The 25,098-nt window shown below is 36.6% G+C and overlaps 1 protein-coding gene across 2 annotated transcripts in view; it reads left to right on the forward strand.

Annotated features, from left to right (window-relative positions):
- The first annotated feature begins 4,608 nt into the window (after nt 1-4,608).
- LOC134754421 (FK506-binding protein 2) overlaps nt 4,609-25,098 on the forward strand; it is a 67,208-nt gene continuing 46,718 nt past the window's right edge. Inside the window, exon 1 of one of the 2 annotated variants that reach the window (XM_063690746.1) lies at nt 4,609-4,877. In XM_063690746.1, the coding sequence (XP_063546816.1) occupies nt 4,690-4,877 (188 nt within the window). In that variant the 5' untranslated portion in view covers nt 4,609-4,689. The remainder of the gene's footprint in view (nt 4,878-25,098) is intronic. The other variant, XM_063690745.1, reaches the window with a different exon arrangement.

Consider the following 25,098-nt stretch of genomic DNA (forward strand, 5'->3'; position numbering starts at 1 on the left):
GCGGCGGGTATGATGGCGGGGAGCGGGAGCGTGGAGAAAGCCATACTTATTTATCGGCAGGAATAGGTATGACCAAATTGAATAGCGTTTATAGGAACAGTAAGTGAAAATTTCAGTTACAACAGCGTTGCAGTGAGTTACAATGCTGTCAAAATTACATTGTAACATTCTACGATGACCACCAGCAAATTCATTGTATCTGTTTGTGACGTCATAGTTCCGAAATAGATATAAACTAAACTGACTTGGGCTGAAAATGTAAAACATGATAAAGAATAGGTCTCCATTTTCAAGCACTAACAGTGCCTGAGTGAGTTGTGGTCACGACGGGCGGGCGTCACGTACTAAAATCGTCGCGAGTGAAACCGCTAAGTAGTTAATATGTCTCACGATAGTTTAAATTCGATTATAAAGAATGTTAGAATTTTTCCATAGACAGGTTAACTTAAGGTAAAGCATTAGTGACGTTGTATTTAGTAGGGCAATTTTTTTTTTACTTATAAGTTATTAATTTGACTGTTTTTATTAAGTTAAAAATAGTACTCTACATAAATATATTGACAATTTAAATGTTTTTTCAGGTGCGGATGCGGATTCAGTGGAGCATTATTGACACCAAACTTGGTATTGTGTAATTATTATGAGTAGGTAGTTACAGGTATTATCTACACGTTTAGACTTGCATGTGACGACACTATATAGAAGACACGATCATTTTTGTCTGCTTTCTTAGTACTTAACTCTTAAGTGTCAAATAAAAAAGTATACGGAAACAAACACTTAGATTTATACGGCTGAATTTATTGTTTAGTAGGTAAGGTAGTTATGCGCATAATGTACCTAACCATTGCTTTGTCAATGTCAGGGTTCAAGTTCAAGTCGGTTTAAAATTTTACAAAAACCAGATGAATAAGAACATTAGGAACAGTAGGAACATTCGTTATAAAGTTTCGTGATTAGGTACATGAAATTGTCTCGCTCACACACCGCAGTGCAGGCGTGCAGGTTCGTATCAGTGTAATAACCGCGGTTAAAGTCCGAACCCCTATATATAGGTAAGCCTGTTGTATCTTGTATCCTTATATCGCTCCGGACGGACCGGAGCCCCAGTTCCGCGCACAGAGAGCCGCGCCCGCCGCGACGCCAGCGCCAGCTGCAAGGACACAACGAAGGCTCCTCTATTATTCAAATATTAGTCTTCTGGCGCGGCTTTATTTTACACCAAGCGTCCGTCACCACCTCTGCCGGTGTTTAGACAACTTTTTATTACACCAAGGCCCCCGTAAGCTTCATCGGTCGCGGTTGCGAATGATCGTAACTTTGTGAATGTTACGCAAGTTTATGCGGGGAAGTATTGGTAACAAAATACATGTCTAAATTAAGAGGCCGGTGTCGATTTTAGTCGCAAAAATGTAAAATTGATAGATTTAGTCGGTGAAATTGTACACCTTTTGTTACCTAATTGAAATAACAAGTACTGGTTTCTATTAGCACGTCTTCTTATTTTACCTTTTATCAGATCAATTTTTTGAAAACAGACTCACTAAATTAGTCATGTTTGCTTTTCTGATGGACGTTTAGGTAAACGCGCGTAAAGCACTGATTTTGTCGCTCTTATTTGTAAATTTCGTAAAGTTTGGACGGCTAAACATGGTAATTTTGTATTACACATATCCTGTGCTTGACGTTTATCAGACTACATTTTTATTTTTATGACTTTGAAGTAGTGTAAATGAAAGTTAGACGAAATCAATTTTCTCCAGGAATTACTTCAAAACAAGTGACAATTTCTCTGAAAATCTACTTAATTTCAACGTAATTTTGATACTTAAACAATCTACAACATTTGCCGAAACTATTCTTATACATCAATTTGTATAATTTACCACCATAATTTTTTGACGAATTTTTAAAAACTGCCCCTTCTCTTCATATATTACCGGGGACGCACGCTCGCGACCTCATAATTAAAAGGCAAGATGAGAAGACGTGCTAATAGAAACCAATACTTGTTATTTAGATATTACGTAACAAAACGTGTATAATTTCAACGACTAAATCTATCAATTTAAAATTTTTGCTCCAAAATCGACTACGGCCTCTTAAACAACTGAAAACCTAGACCTGCGCCAACTTAAGCTATGTTTTCTTTTTTTTTCTATTTATAAAATAAAATAAAAATATTTGCTCAAGTGCGAATCACTATCATCATCATCATATCAGCTATCTTTGTATAGCAATAAAAATACTTACTTTACTATTATGTTTTTGTTATTTTTATTCCACTGTTTAAAACCTTTAAATTTCATTTAAATGCCTACAATCTGAAAAAAAGTCACTTGCATCGTGGTTTGATGGTTTCCTAAAACCACACATTTTTTTTTAGATATGAATAAAATCTAAAGTATAAGAGCTGTGTTATTGAAAATTTGTATGCTTAATAAGTCCACTATTGACATCATATCCCGAGAATTTTATTTATCTGGTATAATCCAAACCAAAGTAAACGACGAAGCGCTTCGAGAAAAGGTAGGTAGTGCACTTACGCTTCGCTTTAGCTCGTCTTGGCGTCCCCCAGAATGCACACAACTAAACATATTTATGTAAGTAATTCAGTAATAATCAGTACAAGCAATATTTTTATGATTTCTCATAAACGGGCAAACGATAACGAATATAGGTAAGTAGTATACATAATAATAATACTTAACTTTCATCCTTATTCCTTGGGAAAATTCGTTTTCCTGAATTTCCATGTACTCGCATAAGCGAAAATATCTAAAATACTAGGTTTAATCCATACTAATATTATAAATGCGAAAGTCTGTCTGTCTGTCTGTCTGTGTGTTACCTCTTCACGCTTAAACCGCTGAACGTTGAATCGATTTAGTTTAAATTTGGCGAAAAATATCAACCTACGAGTATTGTAACTGTCTTCTTGTCGTGCTACGAATTCTGAAAAATTGATTAAGTATATCCTTGTCTATAAGTATCAATCCATACTATCCATACTAATATTATAAATGCGAAAGTCTGTCTGTCTGTCTGTCTGTCTGTGTGTTACCTCTTCACGCTTAAACCGCTGAACCGATTTAGTTGAAATTTGGCGTAGAGATAGTTTGAGTCCCGGGGAAGGACATAGGATAGTTTTTATCCCGAAAATCATCCCTTAAGAGGGTGAAAAGCGGGGTGGAATCATGGTGGAATTGAGATAATTAAAGAGTTGCCTAATAATTTGTGTGCATATTATGCTCAAATTGAATGATTGCTATAAGACTTTCTCCGGGCGCTATTTTTACCTAGCTGGGGTTACTAAGTCCACGCAGATGAAGTGGCTGGCAAAAATTTCAAAGTCCCTGTAACTTTATTTTACTAAGCTCAAATGTCTCATGAGTTCCCAAATACATATATACATTGTTTCTTTTGTTTCTTATTTAACGACTGATAAAACTTTTTTTAAGGCTTGTTATTTCTATTATTTGCCTTTTATGCTTTTTATATTTTTTTTAGGTTAATTATTTTTGCTTTTTTGTAGTTATCTCCGATATCCGATATCGGATCAGGCAATGTGAAAACTGTCTAATATCAGTGGATATCACGTCATAATGCAGGATGTACTATTGGGTGATGATCTACTTATTTCTAGCTAGATATCTATACGTAGTGGCATAAGCGACGCTACAGTGTTTATATTAAGCGCCGGTTACCGGATACTGCACTTAGTCAGGCTCTCGCGAATACTATGCCTACTGACAGTGAAACAGGTGCAAATCTATACCAACAAGGTGAACGACAGTTAAAATGTATTAAACAAAAATAAAATTAGGAACGAAGGAGTGCCACAAAACAGTTAAATGGCGCTTGGAAATTTTTACTCGTCTCAATTGTGGGAGAGACAATAAGTACATTGTGCAACGTGGGTGGTAAGTGAAATATTGTACGAGAGTATATGGGGCATTTTTTATGAAAGGGAGGGAAAGACTCGAGTAACAATATTATTACCCCCGGAGTTACACACACACAATGTTTTTCATCACACTTGCGATGAAAAAAGTACATTTTAAGCGAAATCATTCTTAAATACGGTGAGATTTCTCAAAAAGGCCTTTCACAAACCTATGTAATACCACAAACGATAGGTTTCTAATATTTTTTTTGCGTACAAAAAAAAAAGACTGCACTCCCTCCTAAGGGATTTTTTTTAAGAACTGCGGGTGTGCGGGTCAAATTTTGTATTGACCTTTTGTATGCGTGTGCCAAATAGCTAAACTGTATATAGATTTGCGGTTTTTCTTTAAAATTGGGCTCGTACGGCTTGGCTTATGATCTTATGAATGAACCTTATTTACAAGTATGCCAATCTAAGTAAAAAATTGTCAATGACAGCAGAAGTTTACCACGTTGGAAAGTGGGGCGCGATGGCGCGTAGGATCGCGTCACCGTTCGCGTGGCAAACTCCGAACGGAGATGCGTAACCACTTCGTGTCTCGCGTCCGACAAAAACATAGCCGTCGCGCTAGCACCGTGAAGATAAGTGTGGCATGAGCGAGACGCAAACCCAGCTATCTACGCAGCGGCTGCAAACTTTATTCAAGTTATCCACGGCGCGCGATTCAGTTCAGTTGTTCCGTGTCCGTACTAGCACTCGCACGCACCTCGCCTCCTCAAGAACTTTTCGTAACTTTAGTCATGGCTCTTCGCTATGTGTTTGCCGTATTGGCACTGGCAGGTGCCACGTTCGCGGGCTCGGAGGTCACCGAACTTAAGGTCGAGAATGTCTACGTGCCGGAGGGCTGCACCACGAAGTCTAAGAACGGCGATATGTTGACGATGCACTACACCGGCACTCTTGACGACGGCCACAAGTTTGACTCCAGGTAACCTTAAAGATGTTAAAAATACAAGCCACGCCGAATTCCGGTTAGTGATAAGTCATTGTACGCCGACCGCAATCCATAACGTACATATAACAATTTCATTATCACATCACGTACAGCAAAAAACTTTAACCTACTTTACGCTTTATTTCGGTGCTCGTTACTCACTGATAATTTAATACTGTAATTTAATGACTACCTATTGCACTATTTGCTTTAGTTCTGTGTATTTATTTTAGCTGCATTCAAGTTTAAGGGCCTACTTAATTAGTCGTAATATGCAAATGCGACAGTATTGAATTTGTATGTTCGTTAAAAATGAAAAACCCATTATGTTAAGCACCTTGTGACTAATGAAACCGATTAAGCGATCACAAGGTCTTTAATTTTGATAAATCGACTGATAAATATGATTTAATGATTACTCCCCTTAGCACATGTGCTGCGCTAAAGTTATAATGCCCATTAACAAGAGGTTTTTGGCAACGGATTTTCAGTATAGGTACCTAAGTAATACTTATAAATTAAATAAACTGTAGCGTGGGTCTATTTAGATCCCCTGAATAATATAAACCAATAGATTAAGTAATTTCTGAAGGTAGGAACAAGAAAAACTGCCTACCTACTGTTGCGATTGGCAATGGTACGTATTAAATAATCTGACTCAAACTAATTTATTAACCTAGTCACTTTGTGAGCTGTAGTCCTCGTGTTAAGATTCATAAGCTTAAAATATATATATGTACAAGCAAAAAATACCTACTTCCTTGAGTCATTATCACAGCTCGCAGCGTTCTCGCATACTCGCAAGTCGCAATGGTCTTAAGTGAAACAGACGCTAGTGGCACTTAAGTATTTCATAAAAAACGAAACTACTGAAAAATTCTATAAGTATAACTATTGAACCTGCTCACAGAATTTCACGACAATCGTTTGAGAATAGCGACCTGTAGCGTAAAGAACATCCGGACACATGAAACAGTTTACCCGAGTCAAAACGGAGACCTTCGTTAACGCTTCGGTCAAAAATACCCCATGCGATGTTATCCCATTATCTTCTAGGTAGATAGAATTAAATAGATTAATAAGATTGGTATTGCTTTACGTTTAAAACGTAAAATTATTGGTATTAAGACTATTAAGTACCTATATAATAGGTAACTGACTTCTGACCCTTTCATTTTTTACCCCACATGGTATGTTTAAAAATAAAAGTAAAAAACTTTGTACTGCCAGCTTTATGACGTCACAGCAACTACCCCCACGCGCTTGTCATCTAGACGCGAGATACGCTGTAATAATGACTCAAAGAAATACATATTTTTATATTTTAATTTTTTTTAAGCTTTTAAGATTTAAAATCTTAACGCGAGGTCTACAGCTTACAGAGCCACTAGTAGAATATAGCGAAAATCATCATAATTATAACAAAATTTTGCTTATCTCTCAATAGCAAAACTGTCGACCGTGTGACGCGAATGTGAAACTGTCCTAACTCGATCTGTCTTATCGTGTTACGCCAGTTTCACATGGTTGCGGGCTGGTTCTACAACTTCAGGTAATCTAGTTTTCTCAGTTGAAGTACCTTTACAAAAAAAAACTTAGTAACGTTTCACGTGGGGAAAATGCCTTTATTGTCCTCCCCACTCTTGTATCTGCGCTTGATTAGAAACAGGCTAGAAAAAATGCCCCATGTTTCTGAAAGTTGACGCTCGCTCCTAATTCGTTGCTTTGGGTTGGGTTACATCCGCAAATTGCGCTACCAACATAACTTTGGTAATATCTAACTCGGTGGTTTCCAAAGTTGACTGGGCTCCGACCCACCAACACTGCCAAATTCGGGACCCACCTCTTGGCTGTCTTAAAAAGGAGGCATATCATATTATTGGTAACGCTCAGATTCTCTAGTAGTTTCAGGACTTTCAGGGCCCACTCAATATTCGCTCGCGACCCACCATAGTTTGGGACATGCTGATCTAACTGGTATGACTATTCGTTTTAGACATAGTGTAAAATTGCGGAGCTTTTCTGGGTGACTTGATACGATACGGTTGTTTTAAAATTCCCCAGCCTTGTGAAAACATATCTACGCTCGAAAATCATAACCTTTCAATTCAGCAGTCGGGGAAAAAAGCACAATGTAAATTTGCAAACAAAACAATTTGGTTACATCCGTAGTTGTCGTTCTCACAATTAGCGAATCGAATATCAATATATGTACTTACCTACATTAAAATACGATAAACCGCTGGGGCGGCAGAGCGAGCGGCCTAAGAAATACACTTAAGGATGACTCACGTTAGACCGGGCCGTGTCCGGGCCGGAGCTTCCGGCGCTTACTTTTCTATGACATGACAGGTGATCACGTGATGCTTTCCATAGAAAATGAAGCGCCGGAAGCTCCGGCCCGGACACGGCCCGGTCTAACGTGAGTCATCCTTTAGTTGGTACCTACATACAATTGAACCCACTCAAAAAACTGTCGTCAGTCACCTAAGAATGCCTTGGATTAGGTATAAATCACTTTCAAAACACGGATTTAGTAGGCCCAACCACGTTACATTCTTAGTTTTTCATATAAACTTTCGTCAATAGGTATGCAATCGTGTAAACGCGGTATTTTCGTCTAATTTCAAAGTTCGTCTATATAAAGTTAAAGTAAAGTTAAATTTCTCCTTGCAACCGGCATAGGTAGGTAAGTCCAAATTGCTACAATTTAAGAAGATGCGGCAACGTGTGATTATCTCAAAGTTCAAAACTCCTGACTCCTTAACAGTCATGATCATAAACATGTATCCACATTTTCACCTTATGCCAGAGGAATAAGGGGAAAAAGTGTGTGTATGATTATGCCCGTGGTTGTACGAGAGAACACATCGTTTAATTACTGGGGCTAAATAATTCCAACCGTAGGCGCGCCGAAACAAACAACTTTAACCTATTCAGAAGTTCCAGGAATAAATAAAAACTTATAAGGTCTTATCTTAGTTCGCGACGGTTCATTTTGTTTAATTGTTACTTACTTCGTAAAGATTTTCAGTATTCGTCTCGCTTTACGATTTTACTGGGTGAGGGTGACCTTAATGACAAAAGTATATACTGAACTTTTAAAGTTCTTTAAATAAATATTTTTTAATACAGTTGCTCAAAAAGTGCTACTTTTCGTGGCTGTTTAGCGTGCGGAAAGTTGGTTTTCGCGAACTAGTGCTTTTTACTTTTCCAATTTTTTTAAATTTTTACTTGGTTCAATTCATGACTACTTATTGATGAGTGTTAATATTAGTTTCCTATAAACGTCGTAATCAACATAAAAACCTACTGTTAATGTAAGAATACGAAAAATATGCATATTTCATATTTTATTACTTACCTCTTCATCATTATAAGTATTATTAACACGTTTATTTATTAATGTTGAAAAACCGTTCTTAATAATTTGTCTGAATGGAACGGAACGCCTGTCAAAGAAGAGGCGTATTTTCTTACTGCAAGAATGTTTTTTTAAGTTTCCAAAGGCAACATTCGATGTTGTTTTTATAAATATACGATACACAAATAATCGTAAATAACGATATTTAGGTAATAATAGTACAATGTTTTAAGATTTACAATTGTTTCTATCTTATAGAACATGCATTGAAAAAAAAAAACTTTTATTGAAGTGGGTTCAATAATAATAACAAAATTTATTCTAGTCGAATAAAAGGTAGAAAAACACCTCTTCATAATGTCAATGTCAATGATGTCAGTGTCACAGAATTAATCATATAAAAGTTTCGAATTCCATTCCTTACTTGTTGCTTTTCTTATTTTTTCGCAACTGTATTAAAAAAACGTCGGTCGATACACGTGCGGATATGTCATTCTTCACTCGTCCCGAGTCTTGCCACTCGCCTACGGCTCGTGGCAAAATATCTCGGTACTCGTGTAGTAATGACATACTTTCCGCACTAGCATCGAAATGTACTATTTTCGAGTCTTGTAAGACCACATTGAACGTAACCTTACGAAAAATATTCAGTTTCGTAGTATTTTAATTTTTATGAACTTTCTTTGAAAATAGTTACATACTTACTGAAAACTAGTAACAGCAACAAAAATAAGTTATTCTGTTAGAAACTAAGCATGTTTAACGTTTTCCATTGAAAAATATGCCAATTATAACTTCGGACCGGGCCGGAATGGTTTGATTGTTTCCTTGTGTGCATTGTGTTGCATAGAAACATCCGATCAATATTCGTAATTATTTCTACAATAATGTTAAACTTGAAATAATCGATCAATACGAACTGTTTTCATCGAGATCAATTTTTACGACCAGTCTGGCCTAGTGGGTAGTGACCCTGCCTGTGAAGCCGATGGTCCTGGGTTCGAATCCAGGTAAGTGCATTTATTTGTGTGATGAGCACAGATATTTGTTCCTAAGTCATGGGTGTTTTCTATGTATTTAAGTATTTATATATTATATTATATCGTTGCCTGAGTACCCATAAGCATAACACAAGCCTCCTTGGGCTTACCGTGGGACTTAGTCAATCTGTGTAAAATGTCCTATAATAAGCACATCTTAAAGTCTAACTCTACGAGCAAGTGAAGTGAAAAACATATTTTGCATTACAAAGATGAAGCAAACTATTTTTTTATTCTGAGTCGAAGAAAAGGTATCGTCAGTTGTCAGTTCGTCACTAAGGTCGGCTACCGAGTTCGAGTGTTGAAACCGACAGAAGTCCTATAATATGCTTCTGAACCACCTCACATGCCATTTGATTTTGAAACAAAGAGCGTTTGCCTGTTTTATTTTCTATCACCCACTTCGTTTGTAATGAAAAAACCTTGTATGCTATTAAGATAAATCAATTATTCAGAGCAGTTTGCGTGTGAAGTGAGGATTTGTTTTAGCTGTCGGATTTTCTCTTAAGTTTTTCTTCGTTTTCATGATTTTTGTATTCCTCTATCAAGTTTTAGTTAAGTATACTGTTTTTTTTTAATTACACCTTAAAAATAAAGACCCATGCGCGGTCGTGAATTTCAAACTTCTATTATTTTTGTTATTTATTACCTACTTTCCATATTACCAGTACAGTTCTCTGAAGTAAGCTTTATCGAAATAAGCTCGAAAAAGCCGTGACGAGAAAGAAATAAGCTCAATCTCTAGCAATTTCTTTATTCAGCCAATACAATCCATAACTTGTATAAGGTAAGACGTAAAAAGCTAGGGGTAAGTCCAACTTGCTTGGCTTGTTTATGCTAGACGCAGACAATTAGAATGACGAGTTTCTTTTGTATCAGAGAAACAGGAATATTATGTCATTGAAGGAGGTAAATTATCCTTGTATAAAGGTGGCAATACACGTTTAGGTTTACCGCAAAAGTCTATCTGTGCAATTTTGTCTTAGAAGACCGCGGCGGCATTTCCTAGCGTGTATGGGACGATGCTGTGATGCCGGAAAAGTGAAAGTAGTTGTTAATTGAAAGCAAAGACGCCATTTCATTAAACAATACAGGTTTAGGTAAGAATAAAATGCTTGATATTTTAACGTCATTCGACTGTCAGATTTATTTTCTTTCTGTCAACTGTCATCGTTTTGCCATAAGTTTGCCGCAAAGCTGCAGATGTTGAAGGTATATTTTATGTTATATATACCAAGAGCCTGACACTCTTTGATAGAGAAAGATAGTCTTATTGCGATTCCTATAAGAGGAAAGAGAAAATAGTGCCATGCTTTGTCCTTATCAACAACCGGGTTTTTTTTTCATGGTCGGGTTATGGCAGCATAGGTAGGAGGCGATGGCGAAATACCGAAATTTATAAGTGAAAGAGAAAAAGGATTATGCTGCCATGCATTAACCTGTCAATACATGAATATGTCTTTCTCTTACCCCTGATGGTCGCTCGGTTTCATGTCTAACTACTATACTATGTCTATGATATATACTGTTTTGGAAACAGTGTTTTTTTATATGCAATCCGACTGTACAACTGCACATAATATGTGTAAGTATCTTGTGTATGGGCTCGTGAATTACGACCGTATGACTACATATTCTACCTCTTTTAAAAACGCTATGTGGATAACTTATAATTGCTATAATTTGAAGTTAGTCTTAACAAACAGAAAGCAAAAGCGGGCATAGTGGCATCACGTCACGATCTGTGACGAAGAATCTAGTATAAGGAAATATTCGTTACTTCCTGTTACTTCTGACTTCGAATAACGTTCTTGTCATGTTCTTGTTCTGAAATGTTCAAAGACACCCGGTGGCATTTTAAAAACTGATATTCTACCTTTTCAAAAGTTTATTAAACGTGAAGGTTGACAAGTATGCATCCGCCTTTTCATTGCCAGACTAACCCAGTATCTATGCTATACTTGGTCAAGCAAATCTTGTCACTAGAAAAAGGCGCGATATTCAAATTTTCTATGGCACGATCTCTTCGCGCCTACATTTTTTAAATTTGCCGCCTTTTTCTACTAACAAGATTTGCTTGACCAACTGTACTTTTCCCATGAAAACAACTGATTTTGCATTCATACTACCTACTTACATATATATATATATTTAATTTCGTTTAAAACAGCGCTAAATTTAGGGCTTCAGAGAGCGAAAACTACAAGTTTTTGCTTGAATATTGGGTTTGTTGTATGTGTCCATTAAGTACCTACATTATATGTTGCTCGGACACCTCGAAGCTACAGACAAAGCTTTTATTACATGGTTTCGGACTCATGTTGTTTAAGTTTCCCCATTTCGCCGCAATATTCCACACTTCAAGATATACGCCCGATCTCATTAAACTATTACGAGTAGTACAAATAATGTCAGGCTAGCGGAGGGAAACCTCCCATCGTTTCATTGTTTTATTCCAAGTCTATAGTCGCATCGCCAAAAACGTAGCTTAAATTCGAAAGTCTTGGGAAACCCATTTTGTTTTCAGCACACCAACTCCCGAAGGATACATATGCACAGCTCGGACGGACTCGGTATGCATGTTGCATTTGCTGTTTAAACTCTAAACAGCGATCCAACACGTTAGCCTACTGGCATTTTAAACTCAATGAACAGTGAGTTAAGATTGAAATTGCTCTTTTATTGTTTTAAAAGTTACTGCACTTTCATTTTATGGGTGTGATTTGTTTACGAGTCGTCTCCGCTCCGTTAGGTCAGTGGGGTTAGTTAAAAATGGTAAAAATAAAAATGTCAGATATTTTTATTTTTTTGTCTTAAAGTTCAAAATTTATACATTTATTAACCCACGCTACTTTAAGTTTAACGTATGCATCCTTTTAAATTGTTTTAGAGGTGCTTTGAGACAAAAGTGTTTATCTATATGTTTAAAGTTTAAACGATAGTGTAAAATTTGTGTAAAGGTAGGTATGTAACTTGATTTTGAGTAAAATTGAGAATGACGGTTAAAATTTGAGCGATTTCAGTAGCATAGGTATATTAGGTACTTATTCTATAATTTAATTGTAATTTTACGGCTGGAATATATCTGCACGTTATCGCATCTTACTTAACCAAGGTACTAAGATACCTACATATTGTTTTATTGTTCGGTCGGTTAAATAGTGAGAAATCGTGACGGTACAGGCAATTACATGTTTAAGAACCACCTTTCACTGCCATTGTTTTGAACCAAATGCAGAACTTTCCCGGAAAGAGGATAAAACCCAGTCACAATGGTATGAGAGTTTTACAACATGCGTTGAGAGAATTCTGCCATTTTGGGTCTAAAATACCGATACATAACATTTTGATCAATGAAGTACCTAAATATGTTGCTCAGGTAAATAAGAACAGCGCTGGTGGCCTAACGGTAAGAGTGCGCGACTTTCAATCCGGAGGTCACGGGTTCAAACCCCGGCTCGTACCAATGAGTTTTTTTTTCGGAACTTTTGTAGGAAATATCATTTGATATTTACCGGTTACTTTTCGGCGGAGGAAGACATCGTGAGGAAACCGGACTAATCCCAATAAGCTCACTCAGGCACTGTTAGTGCTTGAAAATGGAGGCCTACGCTCTCCGAAACATGTCGCGCGAGTGACTAAAAACACGTGAGTGAAACCGCTAAGTTAGTTAAGTTAATATGTCTCACGATAGTTTAAATTCGATTAATCCCAATAAGGACTAGTTTCCCCTCTGGGTTGGAAGGTCAGATGACAGTCGCTTTCGTAAAAACTAGTGCTTACGTCAATTCTTAAGATTCATTGTCAAGCGGACCCCAGGCTCCCATGACACGTGGCAAAATGCCGGGATAACGCAAGGAAGAATAAAAAGGTAAGCAAGAAACACTGGCATTAAATGCTGGCAAGTGTAAATTATCGTATATTCCGATAATCTATCTACTTATAGGAATTATCAGCACAGCGTGCGAGTAATATTATGAAGATATATGTATATTTGAAGTGCAGGAGCAACAATTCCAAGTACGTCATTCGCATTTACAAAGTAATAATCTGATCAAATCCAAATATACTTAATAGAACTTGGTTTTTCGTAGCGTCCGTCCGTCGTTTGTGGATTGTACAACCGGCCCGTAGTATAATGATCAAAAAAATATATGACGTAGCTTATTTAACGTGACTATATAGGTATATTTCAAAATGTTAACGTTAGTCTACCACCAGCTTGGGATCCTGTAGTCCATCTGATAAAGGAGCAAGCGAGACATAGACTGTGAGACCTTAGTGTTGGATGATGCTGGACATTCTGATGTTTTGAAAAGATGTGTCCCGCCGAGTTTGTTGCCGGTCCCATATTGGGATACCCTCCTACAATTTAGGAGGGAATTAAATCTTCTCGTGTCCGTGGTGTAGGGTTGGAGCCGGCATAGTTTTTATCGCGTATATATATATATCTTTACTTGAAAAATAATTATAGTGTATAACTAGCCTTATGAACCGATTTTGCATGTACAACCAGCCTTAAAGTTTGTAGTCTATGATTGTTCATTATTTTAGTATGTGGGTATTTTTGCACTTTGTAATTTTTCCTCAGTCACCCGTTGACCACGAACGCTGTAAAGAGTTCGAAACGTCGGGATGTATTATAAATTCAATATACGCGATATAATCCGTTTTTCATAGTTTTATTTCATGAGTAACTATCGCGGTAACCGAAGACAATATTATGTTAACGTTAGTAGTCATATTTAATTATGTATCCTAGGTTCGACATTTTAATGCAGCAGTTCAAAACGCCTGAATGCAATTTACAAGCCGGCGCTACTATTAAATGGCGTTTTGTTGCTTTCAAACTACTTCGAACTTTTTATCACCCATAAAATGCACAAATGTACCTATACACATACGGCGGAAGTGGTAGACGACGACCAATCATGATTTCGACGAGTCGCATAACAATGTTGAATGCAGTTTGCATGAATGATGTATAAGGGTAGTATTAAATATATATTAATTAAAACGGGTCACTACGTGAGTGACCCGTTTTAATAGTTTTTAGGGTTCCGTACTCAAAGGGTAAAAACGGGACCCTATTACTAAGACTCCGCTGTCCGTCTGTCCGTCTGTTTGTGCGTCACCAGGCTGTATCTCATGAACCGTGATAGCTAGACAGTTGAAATTTTCACAGATGATGTATTTCTGTTGCCGCTATAACAACAAACACTAAAAAGTACGGAACCCTCCGTGCGCGAGTCCGACTCGCACTTCGCCGTTTTTTTTCGTTAATTTCAAGTAACTTTCTCAAAGACACCGGTATTCTATTTAACTCTATTTCGGAGATAATCAATAAAAAAAAATAAGATAGGGTAAAGATATCTTTTGCTATATTATTGCTCCGTCTGTGACGGGCTTTACGCCCCAAACTGCTTTAGATTTGCATTAGCCTCAGCAGTAACACGGGCTTGGCATACCATACCTAGCTTATTATTATGTCATTTTGACGCGCATTTCAACAGATATACAATCGCATTTATGTAAGTATACAAGTTAAACATAATAATAACTTAATTAAGTATTTAAAACGCGCGCAACGCTTTCATTGCGCTAAGTCAACATTACATACGGAAGCGCACCACTAAAAGCAAGTATAAAGATCATCATAGCCACGGTAATGCTGCCCACGCGCTTTATCTAAATCACTGGACCACATGAGTACTTTGCCATACGTAACTATTATTATGTAATATGAACCTTACCTGTTTGCGCCATGGAGAGAAAGCAGCTGGTGTGGTTCAGTACTTGAAGTACAAGTTTTAAAAACTTTGATGCTTTGCATAAAGTAATTGCGATGCTTTGTGCAACGACAACGAGCGTCCAGTGTTCTTCGAAGTAGCGTTCTACTTGAGTTTACTATATTGCCGCACGCTGAAACGTTTACATACTCGTAAGCACTCTTAATGTTTGATATGATCAGGAAGAATATAAAAAAATTACCTAAGTAAGTTTATACTTCAGCATAAACCTATAACTAAAAATCATCGTATATTATATTTGTTACATTAGCTGCAGACGGATAAATATTGTAACAATTTTGTCAATTTGTTAACCTTTAAAAAAAAGCAGTATTTTTTTTACTATAAAAGTACCCACTACGCCAGGAATAAATGAGTTCCATATTTCCTATGGGAAGTACTTCATAGTTAAAAACACAGACTAAATTTTGTTCCTTGGACTGGAACTGAAGTAACCCTAGTACAGATTTTTTGTTATAAAATATAGTCTGTCGCCAGTCACGATTCGATGACAACTCATTCATCAAAATCGGTTTTAAAGCTTGACGCTACGGGAAACATAAATATCAATACAAACATAATTACAATCAATATTCGTTCCATTTGGAATTGAAACTAGGTCCATAGGGTCCCAGAGCGCACAAGTTGATTGCAAAAAATCGCGAAGCGTCTGGTTGACGTAACTAGTGACCGAAGAGCTGGCGGCTTCCTCGCAGCCTCGCACAACGTATAAGGCAGATATATACAGTGGTACTACGTAAACGAAATTAATAACTAGCTTAAATCTAAAATAGGCCCTTGAGGCATTGTACCAAGGATGCTGGCGGCATTTCCTCGCTGTATCGCAATGCTGATAGTAAATAAATTAATTACAATCATAGTTTTCCTATTTTCTTTGCCGTGATAGGGTAAAAACGCGATGACTTTTGTGTTAGTCACTTAAAAATGTAAAAAATAATCGATCGCGTCGTATTGCGCCGGTGTGTGTAGTCTTTAAAGAGAAAGGCCATCACACACAGACTAGCTCTTTATAGGCAACTTAATCATATAAACGAAGTTTCTATTCGAAAGGCGCCTCGACATTAGGTGTATGTCCTTAGACAACGTTTGGAATACCAATTATAACAATATGTAAACCGTAAAATGTTGTTGTATTTAGCGCAAAAATCGAATGGTATACTAGTTAAACCAAGAAGAGTCTGCAGAGTCGTTTAAAAGTCATAATTTCAAAGAAGTTTGACGTTTAAAATAACACTTGCACAGCCTGGGCTATCAACAACGCTGCCAACTTAGCTTGGTCTAACTCTAAATGATTTTGTTATCTTTAAGGAATGGCATTCAGTCACTACGCCTGACTGAGTTGGAGTCTATAGTCCGATATTGTTTTATTCTATTTTACTTTTTTGTTAACAATTATTAAAATTATTTAAAAAAAAACATGTAGGGTTTCATTACGAAATTACGAAAAGTACATACCTAACTACGAGTATACCAAAATAATGTACATGCACATTATATAACGTAACCACAAGTATCTAAATAAGATCTAAATGCATTAAGTATACCACAAATTTTTAGTCTATTGTCCAAAGTCCACACTCGCGTGTCGTAACTTAAAATAAACCGTTTCTTGTTATGGTCATACAAGTAGGGGGTAAAACAACTTTTGCTGTGTAAACTTTGCTTCTAACGTGTGTTGTTTCCAAAATAAATAACGTAAATTCTTTATTAGAGTTCCAACACTTTTGAGTCGGCTCCCCAGTTCCGTTGTTCATAGTTTTGCCTTGTGCTATGTACATATTACTTAAATTTTGTATTTTATCGATAACACATCAAAGTCGTATTATATATATGACCTACGGAGTACGGAGACTAATAACCTATTATGTACTATTACAATAGGAGGTACATGTAGACTAGAGTCTAGACACGTTTACTTTATATGAATTATTAGGTAAGGTCAGGTGGGGTAAGAGAAACACCGGGACAAGGGAAACACTTGTATGGAATCTTTATACTGTTTATTTTACCCCAAGCAAAATAAAGTATGTTTTACTTACCCAACTTCGCCATTATCGAACTAGAATAACAGAATAATGCAGCAAACCTTGATGGAGCAGGCCAAGGACATCTTTGGACTCGCTAAGTTCGTAGAATAATCGCGCCGCTTAGTCATACTCAACACGGCTCTATTACTAAAAATAATGTTAACCACTGCACACTGGTTGCTCAGACCAGCTCAAATCACCCCAAAAAAATTCACCCCATTCAAGTAACGTAAGTAACGTTAGTACCAACTTACCAAGTTCGACTTCCGACTCCAACAACTTTGCTGTTGTGTTAGGGTTTAATTTTAATCGTGTATTCAACAATTATAAGTTTGACGCAAGCTTAATATCACCGCCCGTAACTTTGATGGTGCGATTATCACTCTGTGGCCGGTTAAATGGGATGCTTAGTTAGGGAACTAATTTCCAACTCGTAAGATCCATTAAACTCAGGTTCTATATAATAACTTATCCTAGATACTACTTAACATGACATGCAGTTGGATTGAGAAATATAACTATCATTTTTGTAACTGGGACTTAAGCGAGGTAGTATCAGTGGTGTCACTTGTAGCCTTTTTGGAGCATCCCCGTCATTATCTACAGTTGTAACACTTGCGATTGGTTGTGAAAACACTACTAAGCATATCAAGCAAGCATTCAAGCATCAAGCATTTATATAAGAAGCCCGCAACTCACCAAACTTAGGTCACAAAATAAAATTTAGAAAAGTATGTTTTTATTTTATTAAAGATTTTAAGACACTACAGCGGCTAGGTAACCTAAGTAGGTAGGTACCTATTGTGTTTGTACTTACTCAAAAAGGATGTCTAATTTTTATGTTATGTTATTTTGTACGTAAACACTTAGATTTTGCAGTATGAGCATTTGCTGCCTGGACATACATGAATCTGTACGACATCTTTAATATATAATTATGTATGTATGTACTTACCGCAGACACCAAAGAACTAAGGTTCGTTCTCGACGCGCCGCGCCAATTGCGGTCGCGGCGGTTTCATTAACAATTTTGATTACTTTGCATTTGTGTTGAGCGGACACCGATAGAAATTTAATGAGAAACTTCCCATGAAAGAAAATTAAGTTCCGAATGTGGACGGATCAGAGAGATAATTAATTGGGTAAACACGACTGGTCCTTTTACCCAGCGGCATTGCTAACGTTCAACCGAGCGCGGCCTATCCGATATGAGTCGAACGCATAGAGTGCCTGGCATTGGCCACGAAAAAACGCTTTGATCCAATGCGCTCGACTAGCAGCATCCACCACCGCACATCTGCATTCTGCATCTGCAGTAATCTTTAATAGAAAAAAAAAACAGTTTGATATGCCGTTAAAAATATTTACGACCACAGTGCATCTCATAACAAGTGCAAATGCGTAAAATATATGTATGTATGTATTTAAACATTTTATTGTGGGTACCTACAGACAGGTAGAAATCTAGAAATGACTCAAATGGCAATAAAAACATAATACCTATATAGGTATGCAATGTCCTCAAGCCCTCTAGCGCATGAGAGGAACTGTGCCTACAGAACCTATACATACATGGTATAATCGTTAAGTGTTTACATGCGATTATTACTTAAATATATAACAGATATCAAAAAACTTACATTAATAATGAGTAAAATTACATCAATAACTTTTTAAATAAAACAAAAACTAACTATATTTTAAATAACGCGAGGTAATTAGTTAAATACTAACAGTAAAAAATTACAAAAAAAATGAACGCTATAAACTATGTATTTATCATTCAAAATCAACTCTATCAGCCAACACGAGGAAACAACTCTAAATTTGCTTGTAAGTTGTAAATAATTACTTTGCCACTTGAGGATATTGAACTTTTTCATCAGTTTTAGAATGTGAACAACGCGTTGAAATAAAAATAGCTGTTTCGTTTTCGTGTTTTGTATTCCATATTCCATTGTTTCCAATCCATTCAAAACATCTTGGGAACGAGTCCTGTCTGTGTCTAGATAACATTGAAGATATGAGATTTTTAATGTGTGAACTCCATTTTGGTATTTAATAATGCATTTGATGTAATCAGATAGCCGTTAGCCGGGGTCACCTCGGATACAAACACTAAGAATACTTTTCGTGCATAATAAGCTCTACACACACATACATTTTAACATACACTCTATACAACTATTTCTTTTAGTTTTCGTGAAACGTGGTTAATATGTATTTCGAAACCCTATTTTACTTTAGGTAAATAAGATGCATTGGGCTAACTCCGAAAGCGGGGTAATATTGAAAATTGCTAATATGTAGGTACTAAACCAAAACACTTTACACTTTAGCAACACTTATAGTAACGGCACCAAATTTGGAGTATTTTTTATAGTTGAATGTCCTATTCCTATTCGTCCTTTATATTTTTCATGAATTTAATTATAGATACTGCAATTCTTTGCAATGTTATTAACAAATTAAAACTGTGTTTTTGCTCCAGTCATGGGATCTATAGGGCCATTTTTTTATTTTATTTTTTTACATACAATACTTTCTTTAAAGCTTCGCCGAACGAACTGCATGACAGTTTGTAAGCGAAAAGAAACACTCTTTATATTTAATTTAAACCCAATGCATTAAATTTAAAACTTACAAAAATCAATGAAAAATAAAACATGCATCTTCATGGCTCTTGTTTGTGGCACAATGTTTCTAGTGTTTAGAAACTGATAATAAATACTTATTTTATGGGATTTGTCAATACCATCCGATTACTGGTGCCAGTCCCATCATAGGGGTGGTTGGTATACACTGCTGCCAAGCTTATCATGGCATTTTGCTTACTGTTGCTACAGAAAGTGCTTCTAATTTAGTAGACATTAGTATTTTTTTCAATTTAAACCCGTTTTCCAAGTAATCTTAATGCACCTTACTCAGAACTTTATTCACTTTTTTGAATATAAAAATATATTTTTTCATGTATATTGGAGTTTGGATTCAGTGGATTGGAGTTCAATGCTTTTATTCGTTACATCTAATTAAATCAGTCCACGATTTCTCCCTGTATGTATGGACGATATAAAGTTACTTAACTTCCTTTCTGGTATGAATGGCTACAGCATCATTCTTCTATCCGTGTCATGTATGATATTCTAGGTCTTTCTCTTCCTTTCTCAACGAAAACGAAAGCCCAGAATAGGCTGGAATGGAAAATGCTGCAGCGACAGAGGGCCGGGCCCTCTTAATATTGATAGATAACTTCCTTTCGCTAATCATTGTTTGGCCTAGACCTAAAAAGGACAGGGCAACCTGGATTTCTTTGGAGGAGGCTTTTACCCGAAGGGGGTCCACACAGATTATTTAATATTAATAAGGAATGTATTGCATGCTGTTGACATATTTAAATTATATAATTATTCAAATTTACGTTCTATCCATGATTTTTCAATTGTACGCTTTATTAATTAATATTATTTCTAAATTACTGTAATTGATATCTACTATAGCATGTTAAGGTTATAAATCGATATATTTTTTTCACTACATTCAATCTGTATGGAAATTTAATAAATTTTTATTCATTCATTCAATCATTGTTTTAATACCATTCGATATCGGCATTAGTTCCTCTTATCTCAACGCTAGTCAGTTATAACTAGGTAAATTGCTAGACAAGAGGTAAAGGTCTATAGATATTTATGAGAGCTAGCTCAATTTTGTTTCTACACATTTCCAGAGACATTCGACAATAGGATAAATGACACGAGGCAAACAAAATCTACCTACATATGATAACATTTTCCAAAATAAATCAAGAATTTACCATCAGAAATTAAATTTCGTGCAAAATGTACAAAAAATGTGGAATAGCCTATTGTTTACAAAATCGTCACATATTAAAATATCCTAATCGCAGTGTTGGGTTGCCAGAGAGCATGTCATTATCAGTTCGTAATAAAAATAAATGTTGATATCGGTCTCCAATTATTTTCGCCTTTCTACCGTAATTCATCGATTCGACGCGGAGCGAGTGGCCTAGCGATAAGCGAACACTGACGTGTCCCAATACCGCACAATACCAACAAGTAGACCACTAAACGTGAGCTGCCGTTCGTTACCTTCAATTACTTATGAATGGCATATAATTTATTAACAGTTTTGCTGCCAAATGTCTTGAACAGAAATTTTTAACCTGAGTCGTAGTTCCATAATGGTGGACACCGTAGGTTTGCAGGAAAAAAATACAACTTTAAAGATGTTACTTTATTTACAAATATGTACTTAATTTTAATAATTGAAATTAAATGAAAATTGGACCCGTTTTCGTGATATTTTCTATCGAGACAACTTTAACCTAATAAGATTTTGGTCTTGCAAATATAATCTAGTTTCCTTATGAATTTTTTTCATAGCTGCCTTTGAAAAAGAAGTATAATACTTCAACATACAGTTATATACCAAATTGGCAGTAAATAAGAACCAAAAAAACTATACTATTCCTTTTTTTGGGTGCTAGTACTAGTGTAAGAGGAAGATAGTATGATTATCTACCTACACCTCTGCCTCGAGAAAATTTAAATCCCCCCTCGATTGGAGGAGGGTATCCCAATATGGGACCGGCAACAAACCGGAATATGACAGGGTTGAGTAATGAGTTTGGACGCCTTGCTACTCGTAGTTGCTGGTACATGCCGCTAGTAGCGGCCCGCTACGGGCTGAATGTAAGCACTCACTGCCTTGCTCGCTCCCGAGTCTCCTGACGCTGCAGGTCCTTTGACTGTAGCTCTGGCGTCAAGTTCGGGCACCGTCTTGATTAGGGAGGCGTTTACACAATTTCTCTGTTCACTGCGTTGCCCACTGCGAAAACATGGATCCGACGTATTTTTTTTTATTAAACGATCTATTCCATAATACTAATCTGTAGCAGTTTTTGTTTAGACAATTTTCTTTGTGATACAAATCGTTTGCCTAACTAGTTGTTGAGATTTTATATACATCTCCTTTTTCTTTTTTCCGCCACCACTCCGTTTTTGCATTTCGATAAATCAAAGGAATGTTAAGTACCTCTTAAAAGTATGCAATACAAACATGGATACGATTCGTTCCTGCTTCGATAAGAGCACACGTTTTCACCGTATACGTGGTATTTTACTATTCGTTAACAATTTCTCAAAGTGTTTCGTTCAATCATGATAAAAGCGTTGGATAAAAACGACTAAAACTTTGATAACAAGATTAACAAGAAACAAGGTATACCTTTATTAAGTTATAATTATATATTTACATTAAATTAAAATAATTATTGTATACGACATATTGAGTGCACTATATTATCGGTCAATACGGTCGTCATTGTAAAATTTAATAATACGAGTAGATTACATATACATCATATGTCATATATGACATATGACTCTGTATATGTATGTCATGTATACAGTAGGTACTCTAGCTTGCAACCTTGCTTGAAACAACATTTATAAGTTACATTAGACATAGACATAGACATAATTTATTGGTAATAAGATATTACAGGTCACAATTTTTTAACTTACCTAAACACCTACACTACCCCTTACTTAACAGGACCTAAACTAGCATGCTACTTACCTAATTACGTATAATTAGTGTTAGGTACGCCCAGTTGTTTAATGAGAGTCAAATATTTTTTATTTTGTTATCAGTGCCCTAATAGATAACCTATAACTTTCATGCAATAATGGGGTCTATTGTTTTCTATCAAATAACTAGTTTAGTAAAATCACAAAAGTGTAGGATTAGATTTCTTATTCGTAGTTGACCTGGAGAATTTTGGCAGCTTACTGGCAGCAGCTCATACTTGTACCAATAATGTAAACGTGTCAATGTAAAATTTTGGATACGAAAAATACTCGTAGCAATCAAACGGTGAAACTTTTATCTTCTTTACGAGACCTATAATCGTACAACTCTGAAACAGTTTTCAGTTATCGGTTTAGTATAAGACGATGTTCCTAGTGCCTAGTTAACTTTAAAGCCAGAAGACAGACATAAGTTCATTGTTATTGCGGACACAGCCCCGGATACCGTGTAAACGAGTTCAAACCAACTATAACAGCTCAATATGCGCTCAACTTAAAACCTCGCGTTTGAGTAGCGGCATGCATACAAATATGCATTGGCGCAGTGCGTTCGCCACAGTAGGGGTACCATACCAACACAGGGCGGACACGCCTTACATCAAAAATCATTTGAGTTTTTATGTGTGAACGGCACGTCATCTTGGCTAGGCACCCTGATTTCTTGACTTTCGCTCGAAAGAAAAAAATCACATCGGTCTAAATCGCAATCTTACTCACCGGTAGGAACACAACTCTATGAGTAGACTTAGGCAGCGTACTACGTAGGCGAACAACACGCGAACGCGAAGCGAAAGATGCGGCGCGGTGTGAAATTGTGAATAAATTCTTTGACACCTATAGAAGTGTTGTTGCAAACGCGAACGCCGTGGGCCCGCCGCGCCGCGCCGTGCCGCTTCGCTTCGGGTTCGCGAGTTGTTCCTGTTCGCTTACGTAAGATGTTGCGTTAGACAGAATTTTGTAGTATGTAATTTAGGTTTCATTCTATTATTCTGATAATAAAAAAAACCGGCCAAGTGCGAGTCGGACTCGCGTTCCAAGGGTTCCGTACATTACACAATTTTTAACAATGCATTTTTTTTATGTGAAACGTGAGCGAAGTCCAGTCCAGTAGTTTCGGAGAAAATAGGCTGTGACAGACGGACAGACAGACAGACGCACGAGTGATCCTAAGGGGGTACCGTTTTTTCGTTTTTAGGTACGGAACCCTAATAATCAGCCAAGAGCATGTCGGGCCATGCTCAGTGTAGGGTTTCGTAGTTACCATTCTGTCAGAGCAGGCCAAACAGGAGCTATTAGTAAGTATCATGTACATTCCAAGCGGGAGGGACCTTCGCAGCGCTTTGTACGTCTTTTTACAAAGAAGAGAAGATTTTTTGCAATAACTCAAAAACGGCTGGACATGTTCGCTTTAGTTTTCTTTGTAAGTATTTATTGAGCTTTTGTTTCACGATTTTTTTCATATTTTTTTGGACCCATGGTTCAAAAGTTAGAGGGAGGGTCACATTTTTTTTTCTTTCGGAGCTATTATTTCCGATAATATTTACTTTAGCGAAATATGGTTTTTGAAGATCCTTATTCGTTTTGAAAGACCTATCCAACGATACCACACACCAATTAAGCGAAATAAAAATAAAAAAAAACATTTTTTATGGGTAAAAATAGGGTTTGTACCGTATTTTTTTTGTATTTTTTAATATACTGTTCTGTCGCCGTGCATGATTTATATATCCATGCTAAATTGCGGCTTTCTAGAACCAAAGACAGATATAACTCCGTGGATAGCAGTCTAAGGAAAAAACGTGTCTCGAAAATCCACGAAAATTTGATTCTCGATCAGATGGCGCCACTAGTTTTGCCTACTCTCGTATAGAGGGCGTTGACGGTTTCATTTGTTATTTATAATTTTAATGACTATCAGTGAAAGAACATGGGTCAGAATCATATAAAAATAATTAATGCAAATAATAAAATCATTTATCCATATTTAAATACATGTTAACGTATTTTTATAAATCTTCATTTTTAGTTTTAAAGTATGTCGATAGATGGCAGTGAATTTACAGTGGTTACAAAATTTACTATGACAGTACCGCTCTATCTTATTATATCCTCTTTGCTAGCACTAACAATCACGGAGCAAAGCCGCGGACGGAAAGACGGACATGGCGAAACTATAAGGGTTTCTAGGTGACTACGAAACACTAAAAAAGTAAGTTGATCTGTCGGGGTACCACCTATTAGTTATTCTGTGGTACCACTTCTGCACTTATGTTTTGTGTCCTTGTTAGTAGCCTCTATCAAAAAGCATACATGAACGCTGAGCGAAGAGCAAATGCTGCGATGCGATTTCAATGTTGACCTT

Source organism: Cydia strobilella, chromosome Z (assembly GCF_947568885.1).
Source record: "Cydia strobilella chromosome Z, ilCydStro3.1, whole genome shotgun sequence".
NCBI lineage: Eukaryota > Metazoa > Arthropoda > Insecta > Lepidoptera > Tortricidae > Cydia > Cydia strobilella.